We start from the raw sequence: 20190 nt of genomic DNA, 5'->3' as shown, positions 1-20190 counted from the left end.
GGTGAAAAGAGCAACTAATGACTCTAGCTGCTAGTTCTTCTATAGTTCAGAAAGGAGAGAAAATTCAAAATAAGGAGCTGAGATGGGGAAACATATTTCAATGTAAAGGACATTGGCAAAGGCTCGGCGGAGGGGGTGGGTAGAAGTGAGGGGAGAAAGGAAGAGTGGTAAGAGTGTTAGGAAAGGACAAAGAAATTAAAAAAAAAATACTTAACATGTTCAATTCAGAAAACTACAGACTCTGCCACTCACTTCAGTGCTGATACAAGATCAACATGGAGCAAGACTCCACAAGATGAAGGAGGCAAATTTAGGCAGAGACTGACGGTTAAAAAATGTTTGCCAGATGAGCAATGCGTGAAAGGTAGACCCAGAGAGGCAGTTCACGGAGGAATAATGGAGGGTGCTAAATACTGGAGACTAACATAACACAAGGGCTTCCCTGGTGGCTCAGAATCCGCCTGCCAATGCAGAAGATGCAGGTTCAATCCCCAGGTCAGGAAGATCCCCAGGAGAAGGAAATGGCAACCCACTCCGGTATTCTTACTTAGAGAATTCCATGGACAGAAGAACCTGATGGATGGACTACAGTCTGTGGGGTCGCAACACAGTTGGACATGACTTGGCGACTAAACAAGAAGAACAAGGACAACGTAACACAGACCATGCCCTTTTCAAGGAGGGGGCGGGGAGGGACTTAAACAAAAACAGTGAAGACCCGAGTATGCAAACATGCTGGCACTGCTCCTCTCACTGGAGGACTCTTTCTCACCAGAATCCTTTTCAGGGAAACACCTGAGAAATCCTCATCAATTTCCTCAGCCAGAAGCTGCCTTTAAGCCAGCGGGACAGAAGCTGGCTGAGTTATTAATGGCTTTCCCAGCTGTTGAACTCTGTGCATCTCTGATTAACTCTCAGAGGGGTATTTGGGAAGGAGAGAGAAAAAAAAATCAGACTTTCTTATAAAACATTTTATAAGGAAAAAAACACCCTTCAAACAATTAAGCGTCTAAGACGAGTGCCGAATACAAGAAAAAGCAATCTCTGGAACAAGGGAGAAACACAGCAGCTACCCTTGCTAAATGCCTGGGATTAATTGCCTCAGAGAGAGGCTATAATTTAAAGGAATGGAAAACACACCTACAGGCCGCCGTCTGAGTCCTGACCAGACAGGCGGGCTGCCATCACCCTCATGACAAACAGCTCTGACTTGGGCCTTTGTCAAGGCAGCTCTGGCAGCACAGAGCTCAAAAGGCCATTGTCTTCTTGACAATACACAGTTGACTCTGCTGAAAATTAGACTATTAAAAAAAAAAAAACCTGTTTCCCTGTGTTCTTCGGTTTCTACTCAATCTCCAGACAATAGAAGGCGTACTCCATCATTCCTGCCCCTGGATACACAGAGAGCTTGCCCCAGTCCTTTCCTTACTCGGGTGCCATTAGTGAGGCTCTAAGGCAATGGCACCCCACTCCAGTACTCTTGCTTGGAAAATCCCATGGACGGAGGAGCCTAGTAGGCTGTAGTCCATGGGAGCGCCAAGAGTTGGGCTTGACTGGGTGACTTCACTTGCACTTTTCAGTTTCATGCATTGGAGAAGGAAATGGCAACCCACTCCAGTGTTCTTGCATGGAGAATCCCAGGGACGGGGGAGACTGGTGGGGGGCCGTCTATGGGGTCGCACAGAGTCAACTTAGCAGCAGTAGCAGCAGTCTCTACTTTGAAGGACTGTGTATGTGTGCCAGGGAGAGATTTCTGGGAGGGAGGCACAGGCCCAGCAGGGATTATTCACAGGGGATATCTAATAGCAGAGGTCTCTTGGAAATGCAGAGCCTTAATTCTTCTCCAAGGAATAGTAATATAACAGATAATTACCACTTACAAATTCTTCTCCTCTCTTATTCTACCTTTAACTTCATCTGCATACATTATGCAAATCCATATTCCTATTGTGCATTTTATATTAAAAAATAAATACATAGCTCTAAGTGATAGTTACCCTCCTTTCCCTCTCTTCCCTCGTGGCTGTTTAATTCTTTAAACCCAGACATATTTCATTTTTCTCTTCCCCTAGCATTCCTTATAATAAATATTCATATGTATTATACTTGCCCAGAAAGAATACTAATTCTAAAGCTGCCAAGCAATATTATATATTTCTCAGCAATAGAAAAGAGCTGGAATTCTCAGGAAAGAGCTGGAATTCAGGCAGGCATATATTTTATAAATATGCTGGGGCTCCATAGGTACCAGATATCCTACTCCTAATCCTCAGGAGGGGAATCTGAACCCTGGTGGTTCAGATGGTAAAGAATCTTTCCTGAAAGGCAGGAGACCTGGGTTTGATCCCTGGGTCAAGAAGATCCTCTGGAGAAGGGAATAGCTACCCACTCGAGTATTCTTGCTTGGAGAATCCCACAGACAGAGGAGCCTGGCGGGTTACAGTCCATGGGGTCCCAAAGAGTCAGACACGACTGAGCGAATAACACCTTCACAATCCTCAGGAGGAAGTCTCCCCACTTTGCTGAGACTTCTCATTATTCTACGTCTGCTGAGTACAAGGTAAAGTCTTCTAAGACAGTTAGTTAGCTCCAACAAAGATCCAAGAGCTTTAGGGCTGAAATAAACTTCAGAGATTATCTAATCTGATTTTACAAGATCAGACATTGAGGCCTGGGGTAGGAGAGGGACTTGCCAAAGATCAAATAACAAATCACAGGAGTCCCTAGACGATAGGCGTTAGGCTCTGGGGACCAGCGGGCTCGCACAAGAGATCCTGGTTCCACTCACCGCTGCTCTGGGAGTCACTTGCTACTTTTATAAACTTAGTTCAAAATCAGTTCCAGTGAGAGTAAAAAAGGACTTGGGCAACACTGTGTGTGGAGAAGTAGGAAGTGAGACAGCGCAGCACTCAGGCGGCTCGTCTCCCAGGAACATTCACAAATAGGCCCCTGTCTTAGAAAACACCGAGGCCTCTCACACCCAATACTTAACATGCAGTCCTCATATGTTCTCGTGTGGATTTCGCCCACTGCTTTCTAACTGGTTTTCCTGCATCCGTATACTTGCAACTTGCCTAACCAGTGCTGTCAGAATTCACTGCCTAAAATACATATTGAATAATGGCTGCCCTCAGATAAAAATGAGGTCAAAATTTCTCAGCCAGGCATTTCAGGCCCTCCACAGCCCAGGTCTTTCTGATCTTCTCGCTCGAACACACCATTGCTCTGAAAAGTCAAAGTCGCTCAGTCCTGTCTGACTTTTTTTGACCCCGTGGACTGTACAGTCCATGGAATTCTCCAGGACAGAATACTGGAGTGGGTAGCCTTTCCCTTCTCCAGCGGATCTTCCCGACCCGGGAATTGAACCGGGGTCTCCTGCAAAGCAGGTGGATTCTTTATCAACTAAGTTATCAGGGAGCAACCTATTGCTTCCATTGCTCTAGCCACGGATCTCTGCAGAGTCTCCAAATACAGCCTATTAATCTTCCGTGTTTAGGTTTTTGCCTAAGCTACTCCTTTGTCAAGAGCCTCCTTCCCTACTCCCATCCTCCACATCAATCCATCAGAGTCCTCGGCCGTCTTCACACCCAGCTGAAATCCACGAAGCCTTCTCACATCTCCCCTAGCACCCTCTCCCATGTGCGTTGGTGGTATCGTGGCGAGCATAGCTGCCTTCCCAAGTACTCGCTCCTTTCACACAAAGCTGTCCTGTACTTCAGTTCAGCTCAGTTCAGTCGCTCAGTCGTGTCCAACTCTTTGCAACCCCATGAATTGCAGCACACCAGGCCTCCCTGTCCATCACCAACTCCTGGAGTTCAGTCAGACTCACGTCCATCGAGTCAGTGATGCCATCCAGCCATCTCATCCTCTGTCGTCCCCTTCTCCTCCTGCCCCCAATCCCTCCCAGCATCAGAGTCTTTTCCAATGACTCAACTCTTCGCATGAGGTGGCCAAAGGACTGGAGTTTCAGCTTTAGCATCATTCCTTCCAAAGAAATCCCAGGGCTGATCTCCTTCAGAATGGACTGGTTGGATCTTCTTGCAGTCCAAGGGACTCAAAACAATCTTCTCCAACACCACAGTTCAAAAGCATCAATTCTTCGGCACTCAGCCTTCTTCACAGTCCAACTCTCACATCCATATATGACCACAGGAAAAACCATAGCCTTGACTAGACGGACCTTTGTTGGCAAAGTAATGTCTCTGCTTTTGAATATGCTATCTAGGTTGGTCATAACTTTCCTTCCAAGAAGTAAGCGTCTTTTAATTTCATGGCTGCAGTCACCATCTGCAGTGATTTTGGAGCCCAAAAAAATAAAGTCTGACACTTCAGGGTACCTTATTACAGTCTGTTATAAGATACTATGTAAAGATCTGATCATTCAACAGCTTAAAACTCTTCAGTGACTCCCTCTCACCTACAGGGTAAAGGTCACCTCCTTTGCAAGGCACCTGAGACATCCCAAGATCTGGCGCCACTCTAACTCCCGGGCTCATCTCCTGCCGTATCTTGGACTTGAGAACCTGCCCATACTTGTCAACAAGGGAACCCCTGACAGACTCCAGAAGGTTTCATGTTTCTATGACTGTGCATTTATTTGCCTTTCTTCTAAGTATATTGGGAGGAAAAATCCTATTTTAAGGTATATACTTTGTCTTTTATAAACCCACCCTGTAAAAACAAGCAACCATCACAAAAATCAATTATGTGAAATTATTTAATACTCTGGTGAAAAAAAGGAAGTGAACAGTTTCTTATCTCATCTCAGTTTAAGGCCTGCTTCCACGTAACACCACCACTGGATAAATGTCCTAGGGTGCCTGACTTGACTGCTTTGGCAGGTTCCAGTCAGTAAAGAGAACAGTCACTTTACAGCATCTTCCCTCACAGTTTCTCTTGCACTTCTGATATCAAAGAGTTTACAGTCTGTAAGTCAAAGGGAGAGACAAAGGCAGCCTCATTTCAAAATGAATAGACAACTTTTTCCACTGAAGGTTCACCCTTTCCTTTCTTGGCTACAAGTAACGCATTTGTTATTAGCAGTCACCGACTCCCACGGGAGTCCTGGAAATCTGGCGCACAGAAGAGAGAACGGGGTAAAGCCACTGCCGAGGACACGTGGCTTCACTCGACTGCAATGCCTAGCCCTGAAACTGGACACGAGCTTGTGGGCCCCACAGAGCTGTCAGGACTTCATCTGTAGACGCAAGATGAGAGCAGCATGACTGGTTTTCTAACGTATGTTCTTGGTGTGACTTAATTAAATTTTAGTCACAGCAAAAGGGCAGATGAAGAATATTAAATTTCGAACTATAAAGGCAAGTAACTTCTCCTACGCCACACCCAATCAGACGGCAGAGCTGAGTGACAGCCTTCAGAACCCTCCTCAGCTATGTTATATATACTAAGAAGACCTTTCGATGACTTCCTTGCTAGAACTTCCCTGCGTCTGGCAAGGGGAACACGAAAGCCCGCAGGTTGAGGCTCCTCTGCACGAATGGACGTGGTATGGCGACAAACACATCATGCCAAACCGAGGAACCAGCACCCATCCTGAGCTCTCAGAAACGACTGTCAATCATTTCACAAGGAAACGGTCTGGCGTATTTACTCACAGCATGGATTTCTAGGTAAAAGGAGACCAAATACAACCAGATATATTGGAAGAGTTAATAAAATACATGCAACAGACTTAAAGAGACTTCATCTTAAGGCTGAAAGACTAGGATTTCTCACTGAGATGTTTTCCCAAAGTACAGCCCAGTGTCACAAGTGTGAATGAACGACTATTTCTCTCTGTGCTGGCAGCAACTCTTAAGAAGTTGAATATAATTTCCCAGTGTTGGGAGATATTTGTGACTGATCTAATCTGAAGCTTCTCCAGTTCTGACTGTCATTAGCACAGGGTATCTTTGCCTTGGAAGGCAAAGTAGTTACAAAAAGAGGCAAGAATCAGGAGATGATTCTGAGACTGTAATTACGTTTAGAATAACAGATAAAATGAGGAAGAGGAGCTGAGGATAGTTAAAACTACAGTCATAAAGTCACAGACACCACGTCTTTTGCAGGACTTAGGAACTACGGGAACACAGAGCTCAACCTGGGCTTCACAGAAGCCTCTCTCCATCTTTTTCCAAAGGGATGGTGAAAATAAAAATGTGTGTTTTCCTTCGGCTTCTTTGCCATCTACATTCTAGTGGGTGGTCTGAGCTCAGAAGCAGGCAGACAGCAAGGTCAGGGGCAGCCACATCCTGCCCCTGCTTGTGAGCATCTTTATGCAAAGACAGACGCTGAGGGCTTCAGGACGGACCTCCTGACAGCAGGTTTCTGGATGTCCTGTTTGTGCATTTTAACAAACACGGGGTGCCTGCAGTCTCAATCCTTGCTGCAGACAGAGACGAATGGTAAGAGAAAATTGCCTCCCTGGGAAGATGGTCATCAATCCAAATACAAAGAATGGAAAATTTAACCTGATGTTGACCAACCTTCAAAGCTATCCCCCATGAGCGATTAATCTAGACAGTCTTGTTCCCCCAGCAAGCTCACAGAGCTAGGACTCAAATATGGTTGTACATCATTTTTAAAGGGTTTTACATCTGCAGGACAATAAAGTCAGACACTAAATATGTTTGCTCCTGATCTCTAATCTTAGATATGCCTAATTTTGGTCAAGCTTCAGTATCCTTACTTTAAAAAAACCACACTGAAAGGAACTACTATCTCAGAGGGTTATTATAACGAGTAAACTAGATTTTTAAATATACAATGTTATGTCTGTTATTAACTAGTGTACATGAAAAATATGGTAGCTGACTGATCCCTTTCATTCGATGGAAGATTAAAGAGAACCAAAACAGAAGGGATATGGGGAATGGCTCCCTTTGTTTTTTGAGGCCACTATACACCTGGATGGGACATGCTGGAGAAAGGCAAAATGATCTCCGACTCCGCAAATGGGAGGAGAGAGAAGAGGTCATGCTGGAGGGGCAGAGGCAGGCACGCATTGTGCTGGGAAGGCGAGGAAGCCCAGCAGGGCAGTGTCTCTGAATGGTACTCTAAGTGCTAGGAGGATCCCAGGCCACACCTAACTTACCTGCGCCTCTGTACTTGAAAGAACTATAAATTACAGGTGTACCTTCCCTTCTGGTTGAGGAAAAGGATTGGGGAAAGAAATTAAAAGGCACAGTCCCTAACTCTCTCACCCTGTCCCCTCTCAGAGCCCCTGGAGACTAACAGAGGGGCAAGCACAAGCAGCCCTCGGCCTACAGCAGGGGAGGAGGGGGGAAGGAGAGGACGCACGAGCAGACGGTAACTGGGCCTCGAGCAGCCAGCAGTGTCCTGCACGGGAAGGCCTGGACGGCTAACACTGAGGTGACTGACCCACAGCTACTCTTAAAAAACAAGATCATGGTCTGCTCCAGCCCCCAAAGAAAGGCAAACGCCAGGGGAGGGGCTTTTGGAGGGACTGGAGAGAAACCAGTCCACCGTCACTAACCAGGGAGCCGTGTGAGACCCCAAGGGAAAACAACGGCTAAGTCAGTGCATGAAAGGTGAAGAAGGCGACGTAAATTCAGGCCGTGCTGAAGCCAGGGGGCGGCGAGGGCACAGGGGGACCGTGGGGAGCACAAGGAGGAGGCAGTCTGACACAGGGAAATGGGGGGAGGAAGGGGAGAGGGAGGAGGCGGAACAGAAGGAAGAGAAGGCAAGGTGGGAGCAGAACGTTTTAAACTAACCCAGAACTCCACTGTGAAGGACAAGTCACGAGGCAAGATACAGCTCAAAGGCACAAGTCCCACGTTTCACCACGGCGAAGAGATAACAGCCTTCCACATGTGCATGGAGAGAGGGCTCTGCAGTCTGCACTGACTCCCAGGGCTCCATGGGATTACCGAGGCTTCTCAGCAGCCCCGAGTCCTGGCAGCCTTGGCCTTGTACGCTGAGACTGCGTCGCTGAATAGCCCCTGGGGCTGGAAGAACACTCATTTCGGCAAGGGAACAAATCTCCCTACAGGTGTCTGCCTGGCTAAAGGCGGACTGGAGACTGTCCCTTCACTGCTGGGCCCACATCCACCCGCCCCCGCCAGCAGGGACTTAAGCCAGGAGGACACATGCCGAGAGTCCCAGAGCGGCTGGGCCCTTCTCGCCCCGCCACCTCTCCTCCGTTTGCCACAGCACAGCTGCTTCAGGGCATCCTTGCATTTCCTCCACATTTCCATCTTCTGCAGACAAGTGAACCTCCCACTGAGTGTCCCTTCTGCCTCTAAGCACACACTTGCTGCGTGTTTAAGGACTGAGTCACGAGGGCAAATTGGTACGACGGGCGTCCCCATCTTCTTGGTCCTTGGAGGCAAAGGTATTCCTCAAACACCTTAAAGCTCCACTGCAAGACGGCTCCTGGGGAGCTACCCATTCAGCTCACGAAAGAAGGCAGAAGGGAGGCAGGAACTCTCAAGATCCCAGACTTGACCAGGCCATGTCAAGATGAATGGGAAGAAAAAGGAAGATGACTGACAGGCTGTCCTGTTCCAGTACTGGCAGCAAAAGAAGATGCTCAGCCATCCTTCTCTCTTTCTTATTTTGCATGTTTTGAGAAAATCAAAATGTAGGAATCAAAGCAAGAGCCAAATGTCCAATTTGATACGAGCCAGGAAAACTCAGTTTCAGGATGGAAAGAAACACAAGAGGTGGCTAGAAAGGTCAGGTATGGCAGCTGAGAGATTGTAAAACCCGGCAGCCACACTGCGGAGCTTGACCCCACAGCCCAGGGCTGACACTGCTCCTTCAGTTCAACCCTGTAACCCAGCTGACCACTCGAAGAGGCTCGAAGACGGAGGAAACACCTCTCAACCCCCATATTAATCTGACAGGCCATCTCCAAAGGATCCTTGCTAGGGGTGGAGGGAGACAGGACACTGAGAGGCAAGGGACCAGGACCTCAAAGAAGCAGTGTGATCGAGGGTGTAAGAGAATTCTGTCTCCTGGGGAAATTCAAGACTTTTATTTTTAATCTCTATATCCACTTTTTTGTAAGAGAAAAAAACACCAACCCTCCTGCCTCCTGGATGGTGTGAAGTCAGTCCACATGAAGCATTTCCACAGTCACTGTTCATGCAAAAGGGAAGTAGAAATGTCGCCTGAAGTGCAGCGGCCCATCTTCTCCCAGCCTGGCCTGGGCCCCGTGGGCTGTCTCTTCCCCCAGGCGCCAGGCAATCAGCAGTGCATTGGCCAGAGGTGGGGAGTGCCCTGGGCATTTTAACCCTCTGTCCCTCACCCCATGCTACTGCTCGTAAGTAACAACTTAGGGGTGTGAAGCCAGAATGTCAACCACTGTTGCTCGGACAGTGGCCAACTTGGAAGTACTCATGACTTGGGAGGAGGGGGAAGAAAGCAAGCTGAACAGATACTTACTCAAAGTCCTCAAACTCCAAGTCGGTTCCCTCCACGGTTGGACCCTGGTTGTCTGAGGAAGAGGAGGAGGTGGAGGAACGGAGGCGGTTCTGCTGGTAGCGCATGGAGCGCTGGCGGATACTGTCTCTCCGTGACAGGTACTGGATCATTCTCTGGGCATAGTATGCAGCAGGAGATAATCTGAGAGAGACAGAGAGGAACAAACACAAACTAGCACTAATGCGGGGAGCACTGTGCAAGACAGTAAGTCCAGCTCTCCCGTCACATCTCCCTGAAAGCCAGGAAGCCCAGCTCTCCCTCACATCTCCCTGCCGAGGCGAACTCCGGGGACACGAAAGACAAAGGGCATTTAACTCCCCAGGAGGTTTGTGCTGCAGCGTGCTTATCAGACTGCCTTATCTTGGAACAGAAATACTGGTGGCTAAAGAGGCTGTGTAATCAGCCATCATCTGATCAACAGCTGCCCCCTCCCACGAGTTTAACACTGGACTTTTCTTTTTTAGTTTCTCAAGGGACCTCTTTTAAACTTCTCAGGGTGCCCTTTATAAAGACTCGCAGCTTTCCCCTAATCGTCCATACTCAAAATGTAAGACACGAAAGGGACCGCAGCTTCTTCCACTTTCCAGATGAGAGAACAGGCTGAGAGACGGTGAACCCAGGACGACTGAAGAAGGCATCTTCAGGCGTCCCCTTCACCAGGATTCCTTTCTTCTCCAACAAACATTATAGTTCCAGAACCGTCCTAGTTCCTTAGGATTATCTCTTTGAACTTCTTATCTCTCCTTTACAGATTATCCAGATATTTTAACACAGAGAAGATATTCAGGATAGAGACAGAGTACAATATACTCAGGAAAAACACAAAATCTGAAAGATTCGTCTATTTCTTAAGACAGAGCATCAGAGGCTACATGGGCACTGAGCAACACAGACGACAACAGTCACTCTCCTCCATACGGTGGCTGCTCTCATCTAGACAGACCTGCATTCTGACCCTGGGTCAGCACCTTCATACTCCTCCCTTACGATGGCTGCTCTCATGTAGACAGACTTGCATTCTGACCGTGGGTCAGCACCTTCACACTCCTCCCTACGATGGCTGCTCTCATGTAGACAGACCTGCATTCTGACCCTGGGTCAGCACCTTCATACTCCATGAAAATATCCATGTCCTATACAATTTGCATAGTCCCTTCTTTCTCAAGTTTTTCCTCTGTCTTTCACAACACATATAATTTGAGGCTGTGAATTGAGAAAGTGAAAGTAAACCAATATCAGAAAAATGCTTTATATATATATCTTAAGTGGATACTAAGCAATTTCAAGACTTAAAACCTGCCCAAGGCACATACGCTTCAATTCAGCAATTCCATTAGTGATTTTATCCCACAGAAACACACAAGGATATTGAAGATAAATATATAAATTGTTGGCATTAGTGAAAAATCAGAAACACCTCAAATGTCCATCAAAAGATTAAATAAATTATACCTATACAAAGAAACACTATGTAATAGTTGAAAAGAAAAAGTTATCCCTACATATGCATACCAAAAGCCCTCTAAAATAAAACTTTATGTATGATGTATGTGTGTGTATATATATACACACACACACAGATATATATATTTCTGTAATTAGAACAAAAAATAAAACACAGCAATCCTGATGAGGATTCCCGGGGACCTTAACTTCTACAATGTTTGAATATAAAAGGAAAAAAAGCATCTTCTTTAACAATGGAACTCTGGAAAAACTGATTGAGAATGGAAAAAGAAATACTTATATCCAAATGGTAGGAAAGTATTTACAAACATCTTGCTGCCCGATCTTTCATTACTCCTAGACAAAGTAAGACCCTGGGCAAATCCTCAGTAAATCTACTCACTCAGATCAAAGAAGATCCTGCAGTTAACACGAAATAAGGCTGCCTCAGAAATGACTGCCATCCCAGGTGGCGCCCTTCTGACCAGCCATCCAACAGACTTCCAAGGAGGCCAGGACACAGTCTTTGGAACTCAGAAGGCTGTGTTACGGAACAATATGCTGCCTTTGGTGCCTCTGATTCCAAATTATCTTTATACACTAGGTGGGCACGGAAGGTACAAAAGCCTTGGCCGAGATCATTAGAGTGTAAGAATTAACGTCTCAACTTGTGGGACATTCACTGTCTCTTTGGGCACCTGGTGCCATGCGTTTGGTGAGGATGAATCAAGAACCCTACATTTTCAACGGACAGAAGTCAATACTGTCTCTACCAAATACACAGAAATCTGCCAGCAGAAATCAACTGCTGTTGGTTAAATTCTCAAGTTAATCAGACTAGAAAGGAATGCAAAACTGAAGTTTAAAGAAAAAATAAAGTTTTAAGAGAAGAATGAAGATTCTTTTTTTAGAAATGATACTGAGAAGTGACCACAAAAACACTTGTTCCTCAGTTGACAACCTACCCTAATGGAAAACTCATATTAAGGTGAGAGAGGTAGAAATAATGCTGATGCTAACAATAATTAAATAAAGACTGTCCTTTTATGTAGGGGTAAAAATTCAGCACTAAGTAACCTCAATTGTTTAATTTCACCATTGAACAGGAATTCCCTAAGCTATGAAACTATGCATCAGTGGTAAAGAAAAATACTCTTGGCACAAGTCTTAAGTAGAAGTATATCCTAGTCTTGTCTTTTTAGGTATCCAAGGGAAGCTAAAGATCTGAATGCTGAGATGTCTCATAAAGGTTCTGATCTATACATATTATGCAGGGTGAAGTCTAAGAGGAAAAAGAAATTAAAGAGCTAATAATGAGGTAACAATCATCCTTCTACTTGAGAGCTTGATAATTATCAAACTCTAAAAATGTTCCAAGTGAATATTTTAAATAACTCAAGTTTTCTTCAGGAAGAATACTACCCCCCTCGAAAAAAAACCTACTTTACGTTTAAAGGGAAAAATGTAAAAATACAAACACCATAAAGCCTGGTGTTTCTGTGATAAAGATCTGAGTAGGAATAAACAACAAGTTTATTACATGAAAGGGGGACAAGTAATGGTCTTTATGAATCACTGTTAAACTTTGTCAGGTTAAAAATTCTGGGATTGAGATTCCCACTCTGTCCTTAAAAAAAAAAAAAAAACTGTTTCACAGCAAGAAGTTCTCTCAGTGTTTCAAAGAAATTGGTTTATGCAAAACAATTCCTTCTCTTACTGAGGGCTTATCATTTTCAAATATGACTACAGACTAACTTCCTTGTTTCAGTCTTTGTCAGAGTTGTCTACCCGTTTTAAAATCATAAACCCCCAGTTCCCTGACCCTTGGATCGGCTATTCCTGGGGTATGGAAAAGGAAGTAACAGGATGGTGGGGAATCTTTTCATTAGTGTCCTAGAAAGAATGCTCAGAATCATGACGTAACTGTGGTAACAACGAAATCGTTCAATATCCTTGAAATCAACTTGGTCTAAAGGTTCCAATCCTGACTTGAAATTCTTGATCTACAGCAAAGCTCACTTACTTAGCCTTTTCCGACCCACATTGTTACCTTCAACCCCACCATTATAAACTACCCTCTTCTTTCGGCAAAACTTCACAGTGTGTGTTCTGGAGTTGCTTAAAGAATGTGCAGGTTATCCCCCTTTTGGATCACTAACAGAATTATTAGGCCCAGCTGTGACATCCCCAAAGGGCTGCTCACCATAAATAAATATTATACATCAACTCAATACCCCATCCTTGGTCCTGAGTTACCAGCATAAAGGTGGGCCTTAAACTCATGAGAACTTTTTTTTTTTTTAATCTCTTCAAGATCTTTTCAAATGTCTGCTGATTGGTGTAAAGCAAGCTCTTTAATAACATGCAACTTATTTTACTCAGTTACCCTCGTCAGCCATCTCTTTCTTCACGTAGTCTCCAAAAAGTCAACATGTGAATGACCTTGATTTCTGCCTTATAATGTTCTAAAGTCTCTCTCAAATGAGGATTTTTTGGTTTGTTTTTAATTCGTTAAGTGATTTCCCTATTAATAAAAACTCTCATTTCCCTTTTGGCTGTCCATCTGAATGGTAACGGCAGAAAAGAAATATCCTAGGACTCTGCCAGGGAGCCCCAAAGGCTGAAGGCTCGGTCATAACCCTCTGCCACCAGAGGCGCTGTTCACTTACCTGGAACACTTCCCCTTCACCTGAACCACCTGTCTCAAAACTGTAACTGAAGAGTCCAAGAGCACCAGGACCAGAGAGGCACAGGACGGGCTTCCAGCAGCTCGGCGACCCCAAGGGCAGCCCCTCCCCCCCACCTGGTGCCATTGCTCACTTTAGCCTTACCTCGCTGGGTCTGGGTAAATTGGGTGCTCTCTGGATCCTGCTCCATCATAACGGGATAATGAAATGAGGGAAGACTCCAGCAGCCTCCTAGCAGAGATTAAAAAAATGGCAATAATCCCTGTCAATTACCAACTCAGAGGTCATTCATAAGGAAAAATGGGGGAGAGAGATAAATAACATCCCCCTTTGCAGCTAGCTAACACCTCTTGTCTGGGCTCGCATCCTTCCTACCAGCACTTAGAGGTGTAAGGATATGAAGCACTCCAGAGTGCCCACACTGGATATGGCCACTGTATGATCCTGAATACTGCTCTTCTGTGAGAAACGAACAAGTCCTTTAGAGACATGATCTTATTTTCATCTGCAGTACCTCCAGCAGACAAACAGGAGGTTGGGATCAACATGAGAGAGGAAAAAGAGGCATACCTAGAGATTACCATGGAATGCCAACATTTTACTTTGGTGTTCAGTTCCCCCATGTTATCCTCATCCACATCCCATTATCTTCTAGGCACTCTGCTCTGCCCACACCCTTTGTGTGAGTACCCTCTAGGGCTTTCTTTGGTGGTTTAGTCACTAAGTCATGTCCGACTCTGATCCCATGGACTCTAAGTCCTCCAGGCTCCTCTGTCCGTGGAATTCTCTAGGCAAGAATACTGGAGAGAGTTGCCATTTCCTTCTTAACAACTGATAAAAAAAAAAAAAAAACCTTCAATTATATAATCTAGCCCAGCCATCAGTTCAATGATCATATGTGTTAATTTACTGAGCATTTTTTAGTGCCGGGCAATACTAAGCACTTCCTTTAACCTCGCCGCAGCCTGGAAAGGTAAGCATTACTGCACAAAAAGGAGATCGACGGGCCAAGGAGTTAAGTGCACTGCATGGCAGCACACCACTCCTGCGCGAGAGCACCAGAACCCTAGGGAAGGCCTGAGAACTCCAAAATGCTTGCAATGACCATGCACACGAATTCACTGCGAGTCCAAACTGGAATGTGGATCCAGTATCACTGGCTCTTCCTATTTTTTAAAGGGATGCCAGAAATTTGGACTTTTGCACGAAGTCTCCTGTTAAGTTTTACTAAAACATTTTTCTTCCTTTCCGTATGGGAAGGACCAGTGAAAACCCATCTGATAAACATGGCTCGGGGCCCCCTAGTTTGCCGTGTCTGCCACACTGCTTCCCAACTCCAGTGTGCCTTGGCGGCCAGTCAAGCTCCTGCCATGAACGCGTTTCCAAGGAAGAGGTCTCAGGAAGAAATGCACACTGTTCCCCTCCGGCAGCATCTTGCCTGGCTGTCCCAGGAGCGGGTCTCCGGCTCCCTGCCAGACTCTTCTTTAAAGCAGATCTGTAGGGTAAGGACAGCAGCTACCAATCTTTTCCAATTGAGTTAATTCAACTCACTGTTATTAAAACCAGCTGGCTTTAGGTAGAGTTGTGTGCAGTCACTTTATCTGGGATAAAGTCGCTGGGCGACTGGCTCACTGGAGCATTTTCCCTAACAGTCTGGGGAAGAGAGAACAGCAGAGGCCTGTCAGCCTGGCTTCCCACCCAGGACAGCCAAGTGTTATATCATATTCTTGATCTACACAAGGCTTATCATCCCCACACTTAAGACAAGTTAAACAATCCCACCCCTGAAGGGAGCGAACACAGTGAAACCAATGAGGAAGAGAAGAAAGCAATACAACACTTTTCTGTGGCTGAAAACCTGAGTCTTCAATGATACCACTGTTTACAGCAGCAGACATTCTGTGCTTCATCAATTATAAGACATGCTTTTCCCCCCCACGTTTTAACATGTCTGAAGCAGGGATACATCTTATAATTGTGTGACGTAGTTTAATTGGCAGGATTTTTTTCTTTCATAGGCGCATATAAGATAACAGCATGTCTTTGAATCTTGAAATATGGGATGTTTCTGGGAGGAGGGGACAGTGAGAGGTACACAGACTGCAAAAAGAAGAAGAGTGGAATTTTGAGAAGTGTATCAATTTAGGCCATCGTATGAGGTGGTGCTAGTGGTAAAGAACACCCCTGCCGATGCAGGAGACACAAGAGACGCGGGTCCGATCCCTGGGTCAGGAAGATCCCCTAGGGGAGGGCACGGCAACCCACTCCAGTATTCTTGCCTGGAGAATCCCATGGACAGAGGAGCCTGGTGGGCTATAGTCTATAGGGTCGCAAAGAGTCAGACATGACTGAATCGACTTAGCATGCACGCATGTTCACTACTAATAAATTTGTGCTACAGGAATTAGGTGGGAGCTGAAGAACAGAAGTAAGATCTGGGAACAGCTGACTGCCTTGGAACACCCAGAAGCTTGTTCTATCCCAATGGGTTCTGGACTGAGTCTTGAGTATCACTGAGCCCTGCTGTGTTACCCTCCATAAGCAGAGGGTCTTTGACAAGGGGCATCGTCCAGGGTAAACCAGTGTATATCTTTCTTTAAAATGATCTTGCCAAATTAGGAGGCCAATGTTACCCCCTACTCTGCCAAGGCAGTGACAGCATTCAGAGAAATCAGATGAGTTTTTAGGCATGCTGTAAAGGAGATTCCTGAGCCAGAGGAGCGTAGGTCAGGTCATTTCCATTTTACTAGTTCTATTTTATAATCCCACAAACTCTACTCCCCACCCTAAATCCCGATCTTAATTAGGAAGACTTCTTAAAACAGAGTTACACCAAAATGTTAAGTTTTGTCTCTGGGGAGTCCCTGATGAGGTTCTTTTAGAAGATTTTCCAGTGGTCATGTATGGATGTGAGAGTTGGACTGTGAAGAAAGCTGAGCACCGAAGAATTGATGCTTTTGAACTGTGGTGTTGGAGAAGACTCTTCAGAGTCCCTTGGACTGAAAGGAGATCCAACCAGTCCATTCTGAAGGAGATCAGCCCTGGGATTTCTTTGGAAGGAATAATGCTAAAGCTGAAACTCCAGTACTTTGGCCACCTCATGTGAAGAGTTGACTCACTGGAAAAGACTCTGATGCTGGGAGGGATTGGGGGCAGGAGGAAAAGGGGACAACAGAGGATGAGATGGCTGGATGGCATCACCGACTCGATGGACGTGTTTGAGTGAACTCCGGGAGTTGGTGATGGACAGGGAGGCCTGGCGTGCTGCGATTCATGGGGTCGCAAAGAGTCGGACACAACTGAGCGACTGAACTGAACTGATACCTACTTACTAGAATCTGTTGGCACCATTTGCTCCCAGGCAATACAGTGGACTAGCAAGTCATACATACATGGTATTTTAACTCTAATACACAAAATCAGGAGAGCCAATTACTATGAAGAGCACCCCCAAACATGTATCACTGATGAAACATTAAGCTCTCTACAGTTACAACACAAACACTATCTGAAAGATTAGAAAAGACTGTTACAATTGGTGTTGAATAAAGAAAGAACTAGAGTGACTAGACAAGTAAATACCACCACCACTCCTAGGAAACTCAAAGAAAGATCTTTCTCTCCCGCAGTTAGCTTCCTGCCAAGAGCCATCAACGGGGAAATGATGCAAGAGATTGGAACAGAATGGCAGCTGAGTGCCTTCTGCTCTGGTGGCTACAAGTTTCACTTGACTTAATGGTTAATCAAGCAATTCAGTAATATGAAACCAGGTAGGACTTAGGAGGGCTCAGGCAAGTTGGTGGAAGTTGGAAGGTACCACTTCATTCTGACCTGTTAACTCCAGTTAGAGATGTTTTAAAGAGTCATTGAAGCTATGACAGAGGAAAGAAACTCTCCTTTACAAGGTTGCCTAGTTCATTCTCTAAGCCAGTGGTGTTCAAGCGAGGTACACCACGGGCTGTGCTATTGTGATCCACCGGAGAACAGGAAGAAAACATTACAACATTTGATTTAAATGTATAACCATAAAGTGTACCACACACACACACATACACACAAGCACAAGTGCTCAAAAGCCTTTTACTAACAGGAGTATTTCTTTTTAAGTCTAAAGGCCGCTGTTCTATCAAACTACACACTACTTTAATAAAATTCAATATTGAACACAATAATCACAAACATAAAATATTAAAACTAAACAAATAAAAGCATAATCATGTTCATATATAGATATAGCAAAAGAGAGAAAATAATACAGAAAATGTGGTAAAATGTTAACATACAGTGAATGTGAGTGAAGAGTATAATGGGAATTCTTTGCACTATTTTTGCAACTTTTCCGCAAATCTGAAATTATTTCAAAATTTAAAACATCAAATATACAAAATCTAAAAGTAAACCACTGAAAACTAAAGAGAAAACTACTCATTTGCAAAAGAATCACTCACTGCTTAAAAAGACTGTCTTCAAAATAGCAAATTGCCTCTAAAAAGCAGGTTTGGCAAACTACAGGCACTCGGCCAGCTGCCTGCTTTTATAAATAAAGTTTTATCCAAACACAGCCATAACCATTCATTTAAATATTGTCTGTGACTGCTTTGGAGCTAGGAAGGCAGAGTTGAGTAGTCTAGATAGGGAGGCCTATAAGAAGCCTCTAATACATACTGCCTAGCTCTTTACAGGGAGAAGGCAATGGCACCCCACTCCAGTGTTCTTGCCTGGAGAATCCCAGGGACGGGGGAGCCTGGTGGGCTGCCGTCTGTGGGTCGCACAGAGTCGGACACGACTGAAGCGACTTAGCAGCAGCAGCAGCCCTTTACAGAAAAAAAAAATCTGGCCATTCATGCTTTAAAGTAAAAGGTGGAGTCACTATGGAAAGGAACAGAAAAACTTAAAATCAAAGTATTACACACTAGAGTAAGTCATCAAAAATTAACGTTACGCCCTACTAAAATCATGTCAACAGGAAGACAATTTAAGCTACAAAATTCCTAACGCTTTATATGAATACAACTATTTCTTCCTGCCTTAATTAATACCCTGAATCTGTACAAGGGTTCCGTAGATCAGCTGTATCCTTTGATGACTAAGAAAACAATAAAAAATAGTAGAAGAAGAAAGCTCTGGAAAAGAACAAAGTTGCTGTCAGGGCAGATGAGACGGGTCATCCAAAAGGAAAGAACTTTCTTTCAAATTCACTGGATATTAGGATTGAGAAGCAGGAAGTCTGGGTAACAGTCTAGACAAAATAAACAAGCCAGGGACAACTCTTCCTTAATAAACAACTATATCCTAAAGATATGCTTTTAAACTGGTTGTCAGATCACACAGAAAATCAACAAACTAAAGCCAACAAACATGTACAGACTTCTCCAACACTAGAAACAATCAACTGCTAAAACTCTTATATACTGATAAGGACAACTGCTGCTGCTGAGTCACTTCAGTCGTGTCCAACTCGTAGCGACCCCATGGACTGCAGCCTACCAGGCTCCTCCGTCCATGGGCTTTTCCAGGCAAGAACACTGGAGTGGGGTGCCACTGCCTTCTCCACAACTGCTCCTAGGAGCTACTAATAGGACGCCACTGGTGCCCCACACCTAATGAGTAATTTCTCAGTCTGGCTCTGGTGTGTGGGTGACATCTGCTAGTCCAGTTCAGGGGAGCCAAGCTCAAAGGAATAACTCCCTCTGCTTAGGGAATAAACTCCAAATTCCTCAGCATGGCACTCAAAGCTGTGCAGTCCAATTTCTCATTAATTCTGAATGTACTATATGCTCTGGTCCAGTGGTTTTCAAACTTTTTGGTCTCAGAGTTCCTTTAAAACTTAAAAAAAAAATTTTATTGATCTCCAATGTTGTACAGTTTCAGGTATACAGCAAAGTGAACCAGTTATACATATATCCACTTTCTCTGATTCTTAACCCATATAGGCCATTACAGAGTATTGAGTCGAGTTCCCTGTGATACACAGTAGGGCCTTATTAGTTATCTATTTTATATACAGTTAACACTCTTAAAAATTATTGAGGACCCCAAAGAGCTTTTGCTTATATGGGTTTTATTTCCCAATATGTACTACATGTGTGTTGCAGAAGACTCTTGCGAGTCCCTTGAACTGCAAGGAGATCCAACCAGTCCATTCTAAAGGAGATCAGTCCTGGCTGTTCTCTGGAAAGACTGAGGCTAAAGCTGAAACTCCAGTACTTTGGCCACCTCATGCGAAGAGTTGACTCATTGGAAAAGACTCTGATGCTGGGAGGGATTGGGGACAGGAGGAAAAGGGGACAACAGAGGATGAGATGGCTGGATGGCATCACCGACTCAATGGACGTGAGTCTGAGTGAACTCCGGGGGTTGGTGATGGAGACAGAGGCCTGGCGTGCTGCGATTCATGGGGTCGCAAAGAGTCGGACACGACTGAGCGACTGAACTGAACTATATTTGAGATTAAAACTGAGAAAAATGGAATACACAAGCACAAAGAGTGAAACGGACAAAGAATATCTCAGCATTGTTATAAAGATAGTTTTGCCTTCAGGGACCCCAGGCCACTCTTTGAGAACTACTACTCTAGCTACACTAAACACACCCCTCACTATTTCACCCT

At 44.9% G+C, this 20190-nt stretch overlaps 1 protein-coding gene across 7 annotated transcripts in view; it reads right to left on the bottom strand.

Moving 5' to 3' along the window:
• AMBRA1 (autophagy and beclin 1 regulator 1) overlaps positions 1-20190 on the bottom strand; it is a 172101-nt gene that overhangs the window by 94350 nt on the left and 57561 nt on the right. For 3 of the 7 annotated variants that reach the window (XM_070383435.1, XM_070383441.1, XM_070383439.1), the window contains 2 exons: positions 13725-13811; positions 9409-9588 (listed from right to left, as the gene is read on the bottom strand). The exons of 2 other annotated variants lie outside the window; for them this stretch is intronic. In XM_070383435.1, coding sequence (XP_070239536.1) covers positions 9409-9588; positions 13725-13811 — 267 coding nt within the window. The remainder of the gene's footprint in view (positions 1-9408; positions 9589-13724; positions 13812-20190) is intronic. 2 more of the 7 variants (XM_070383437.1, XM_070383440.1) reach the window with 1 other exon arrangement.

Source organism: Bos mutus, chromosome 15 (genome assembly GCF_027580195.1).
Source record: "Bos mutus isolate GX-2022 chromosome 15, NWIPB_WYAK_1.1, whole genome shotgun sequence".
NCBI lineage: Eukaryota > Metazoa > Chordata > Mammalia > Artiodactyla > Bovidae > Bos > Bos mutus.
Note: the sequence above shows the minus strand (reverse complement) of the source record. Positions and strands in the feature narration are given on the sequence as shown.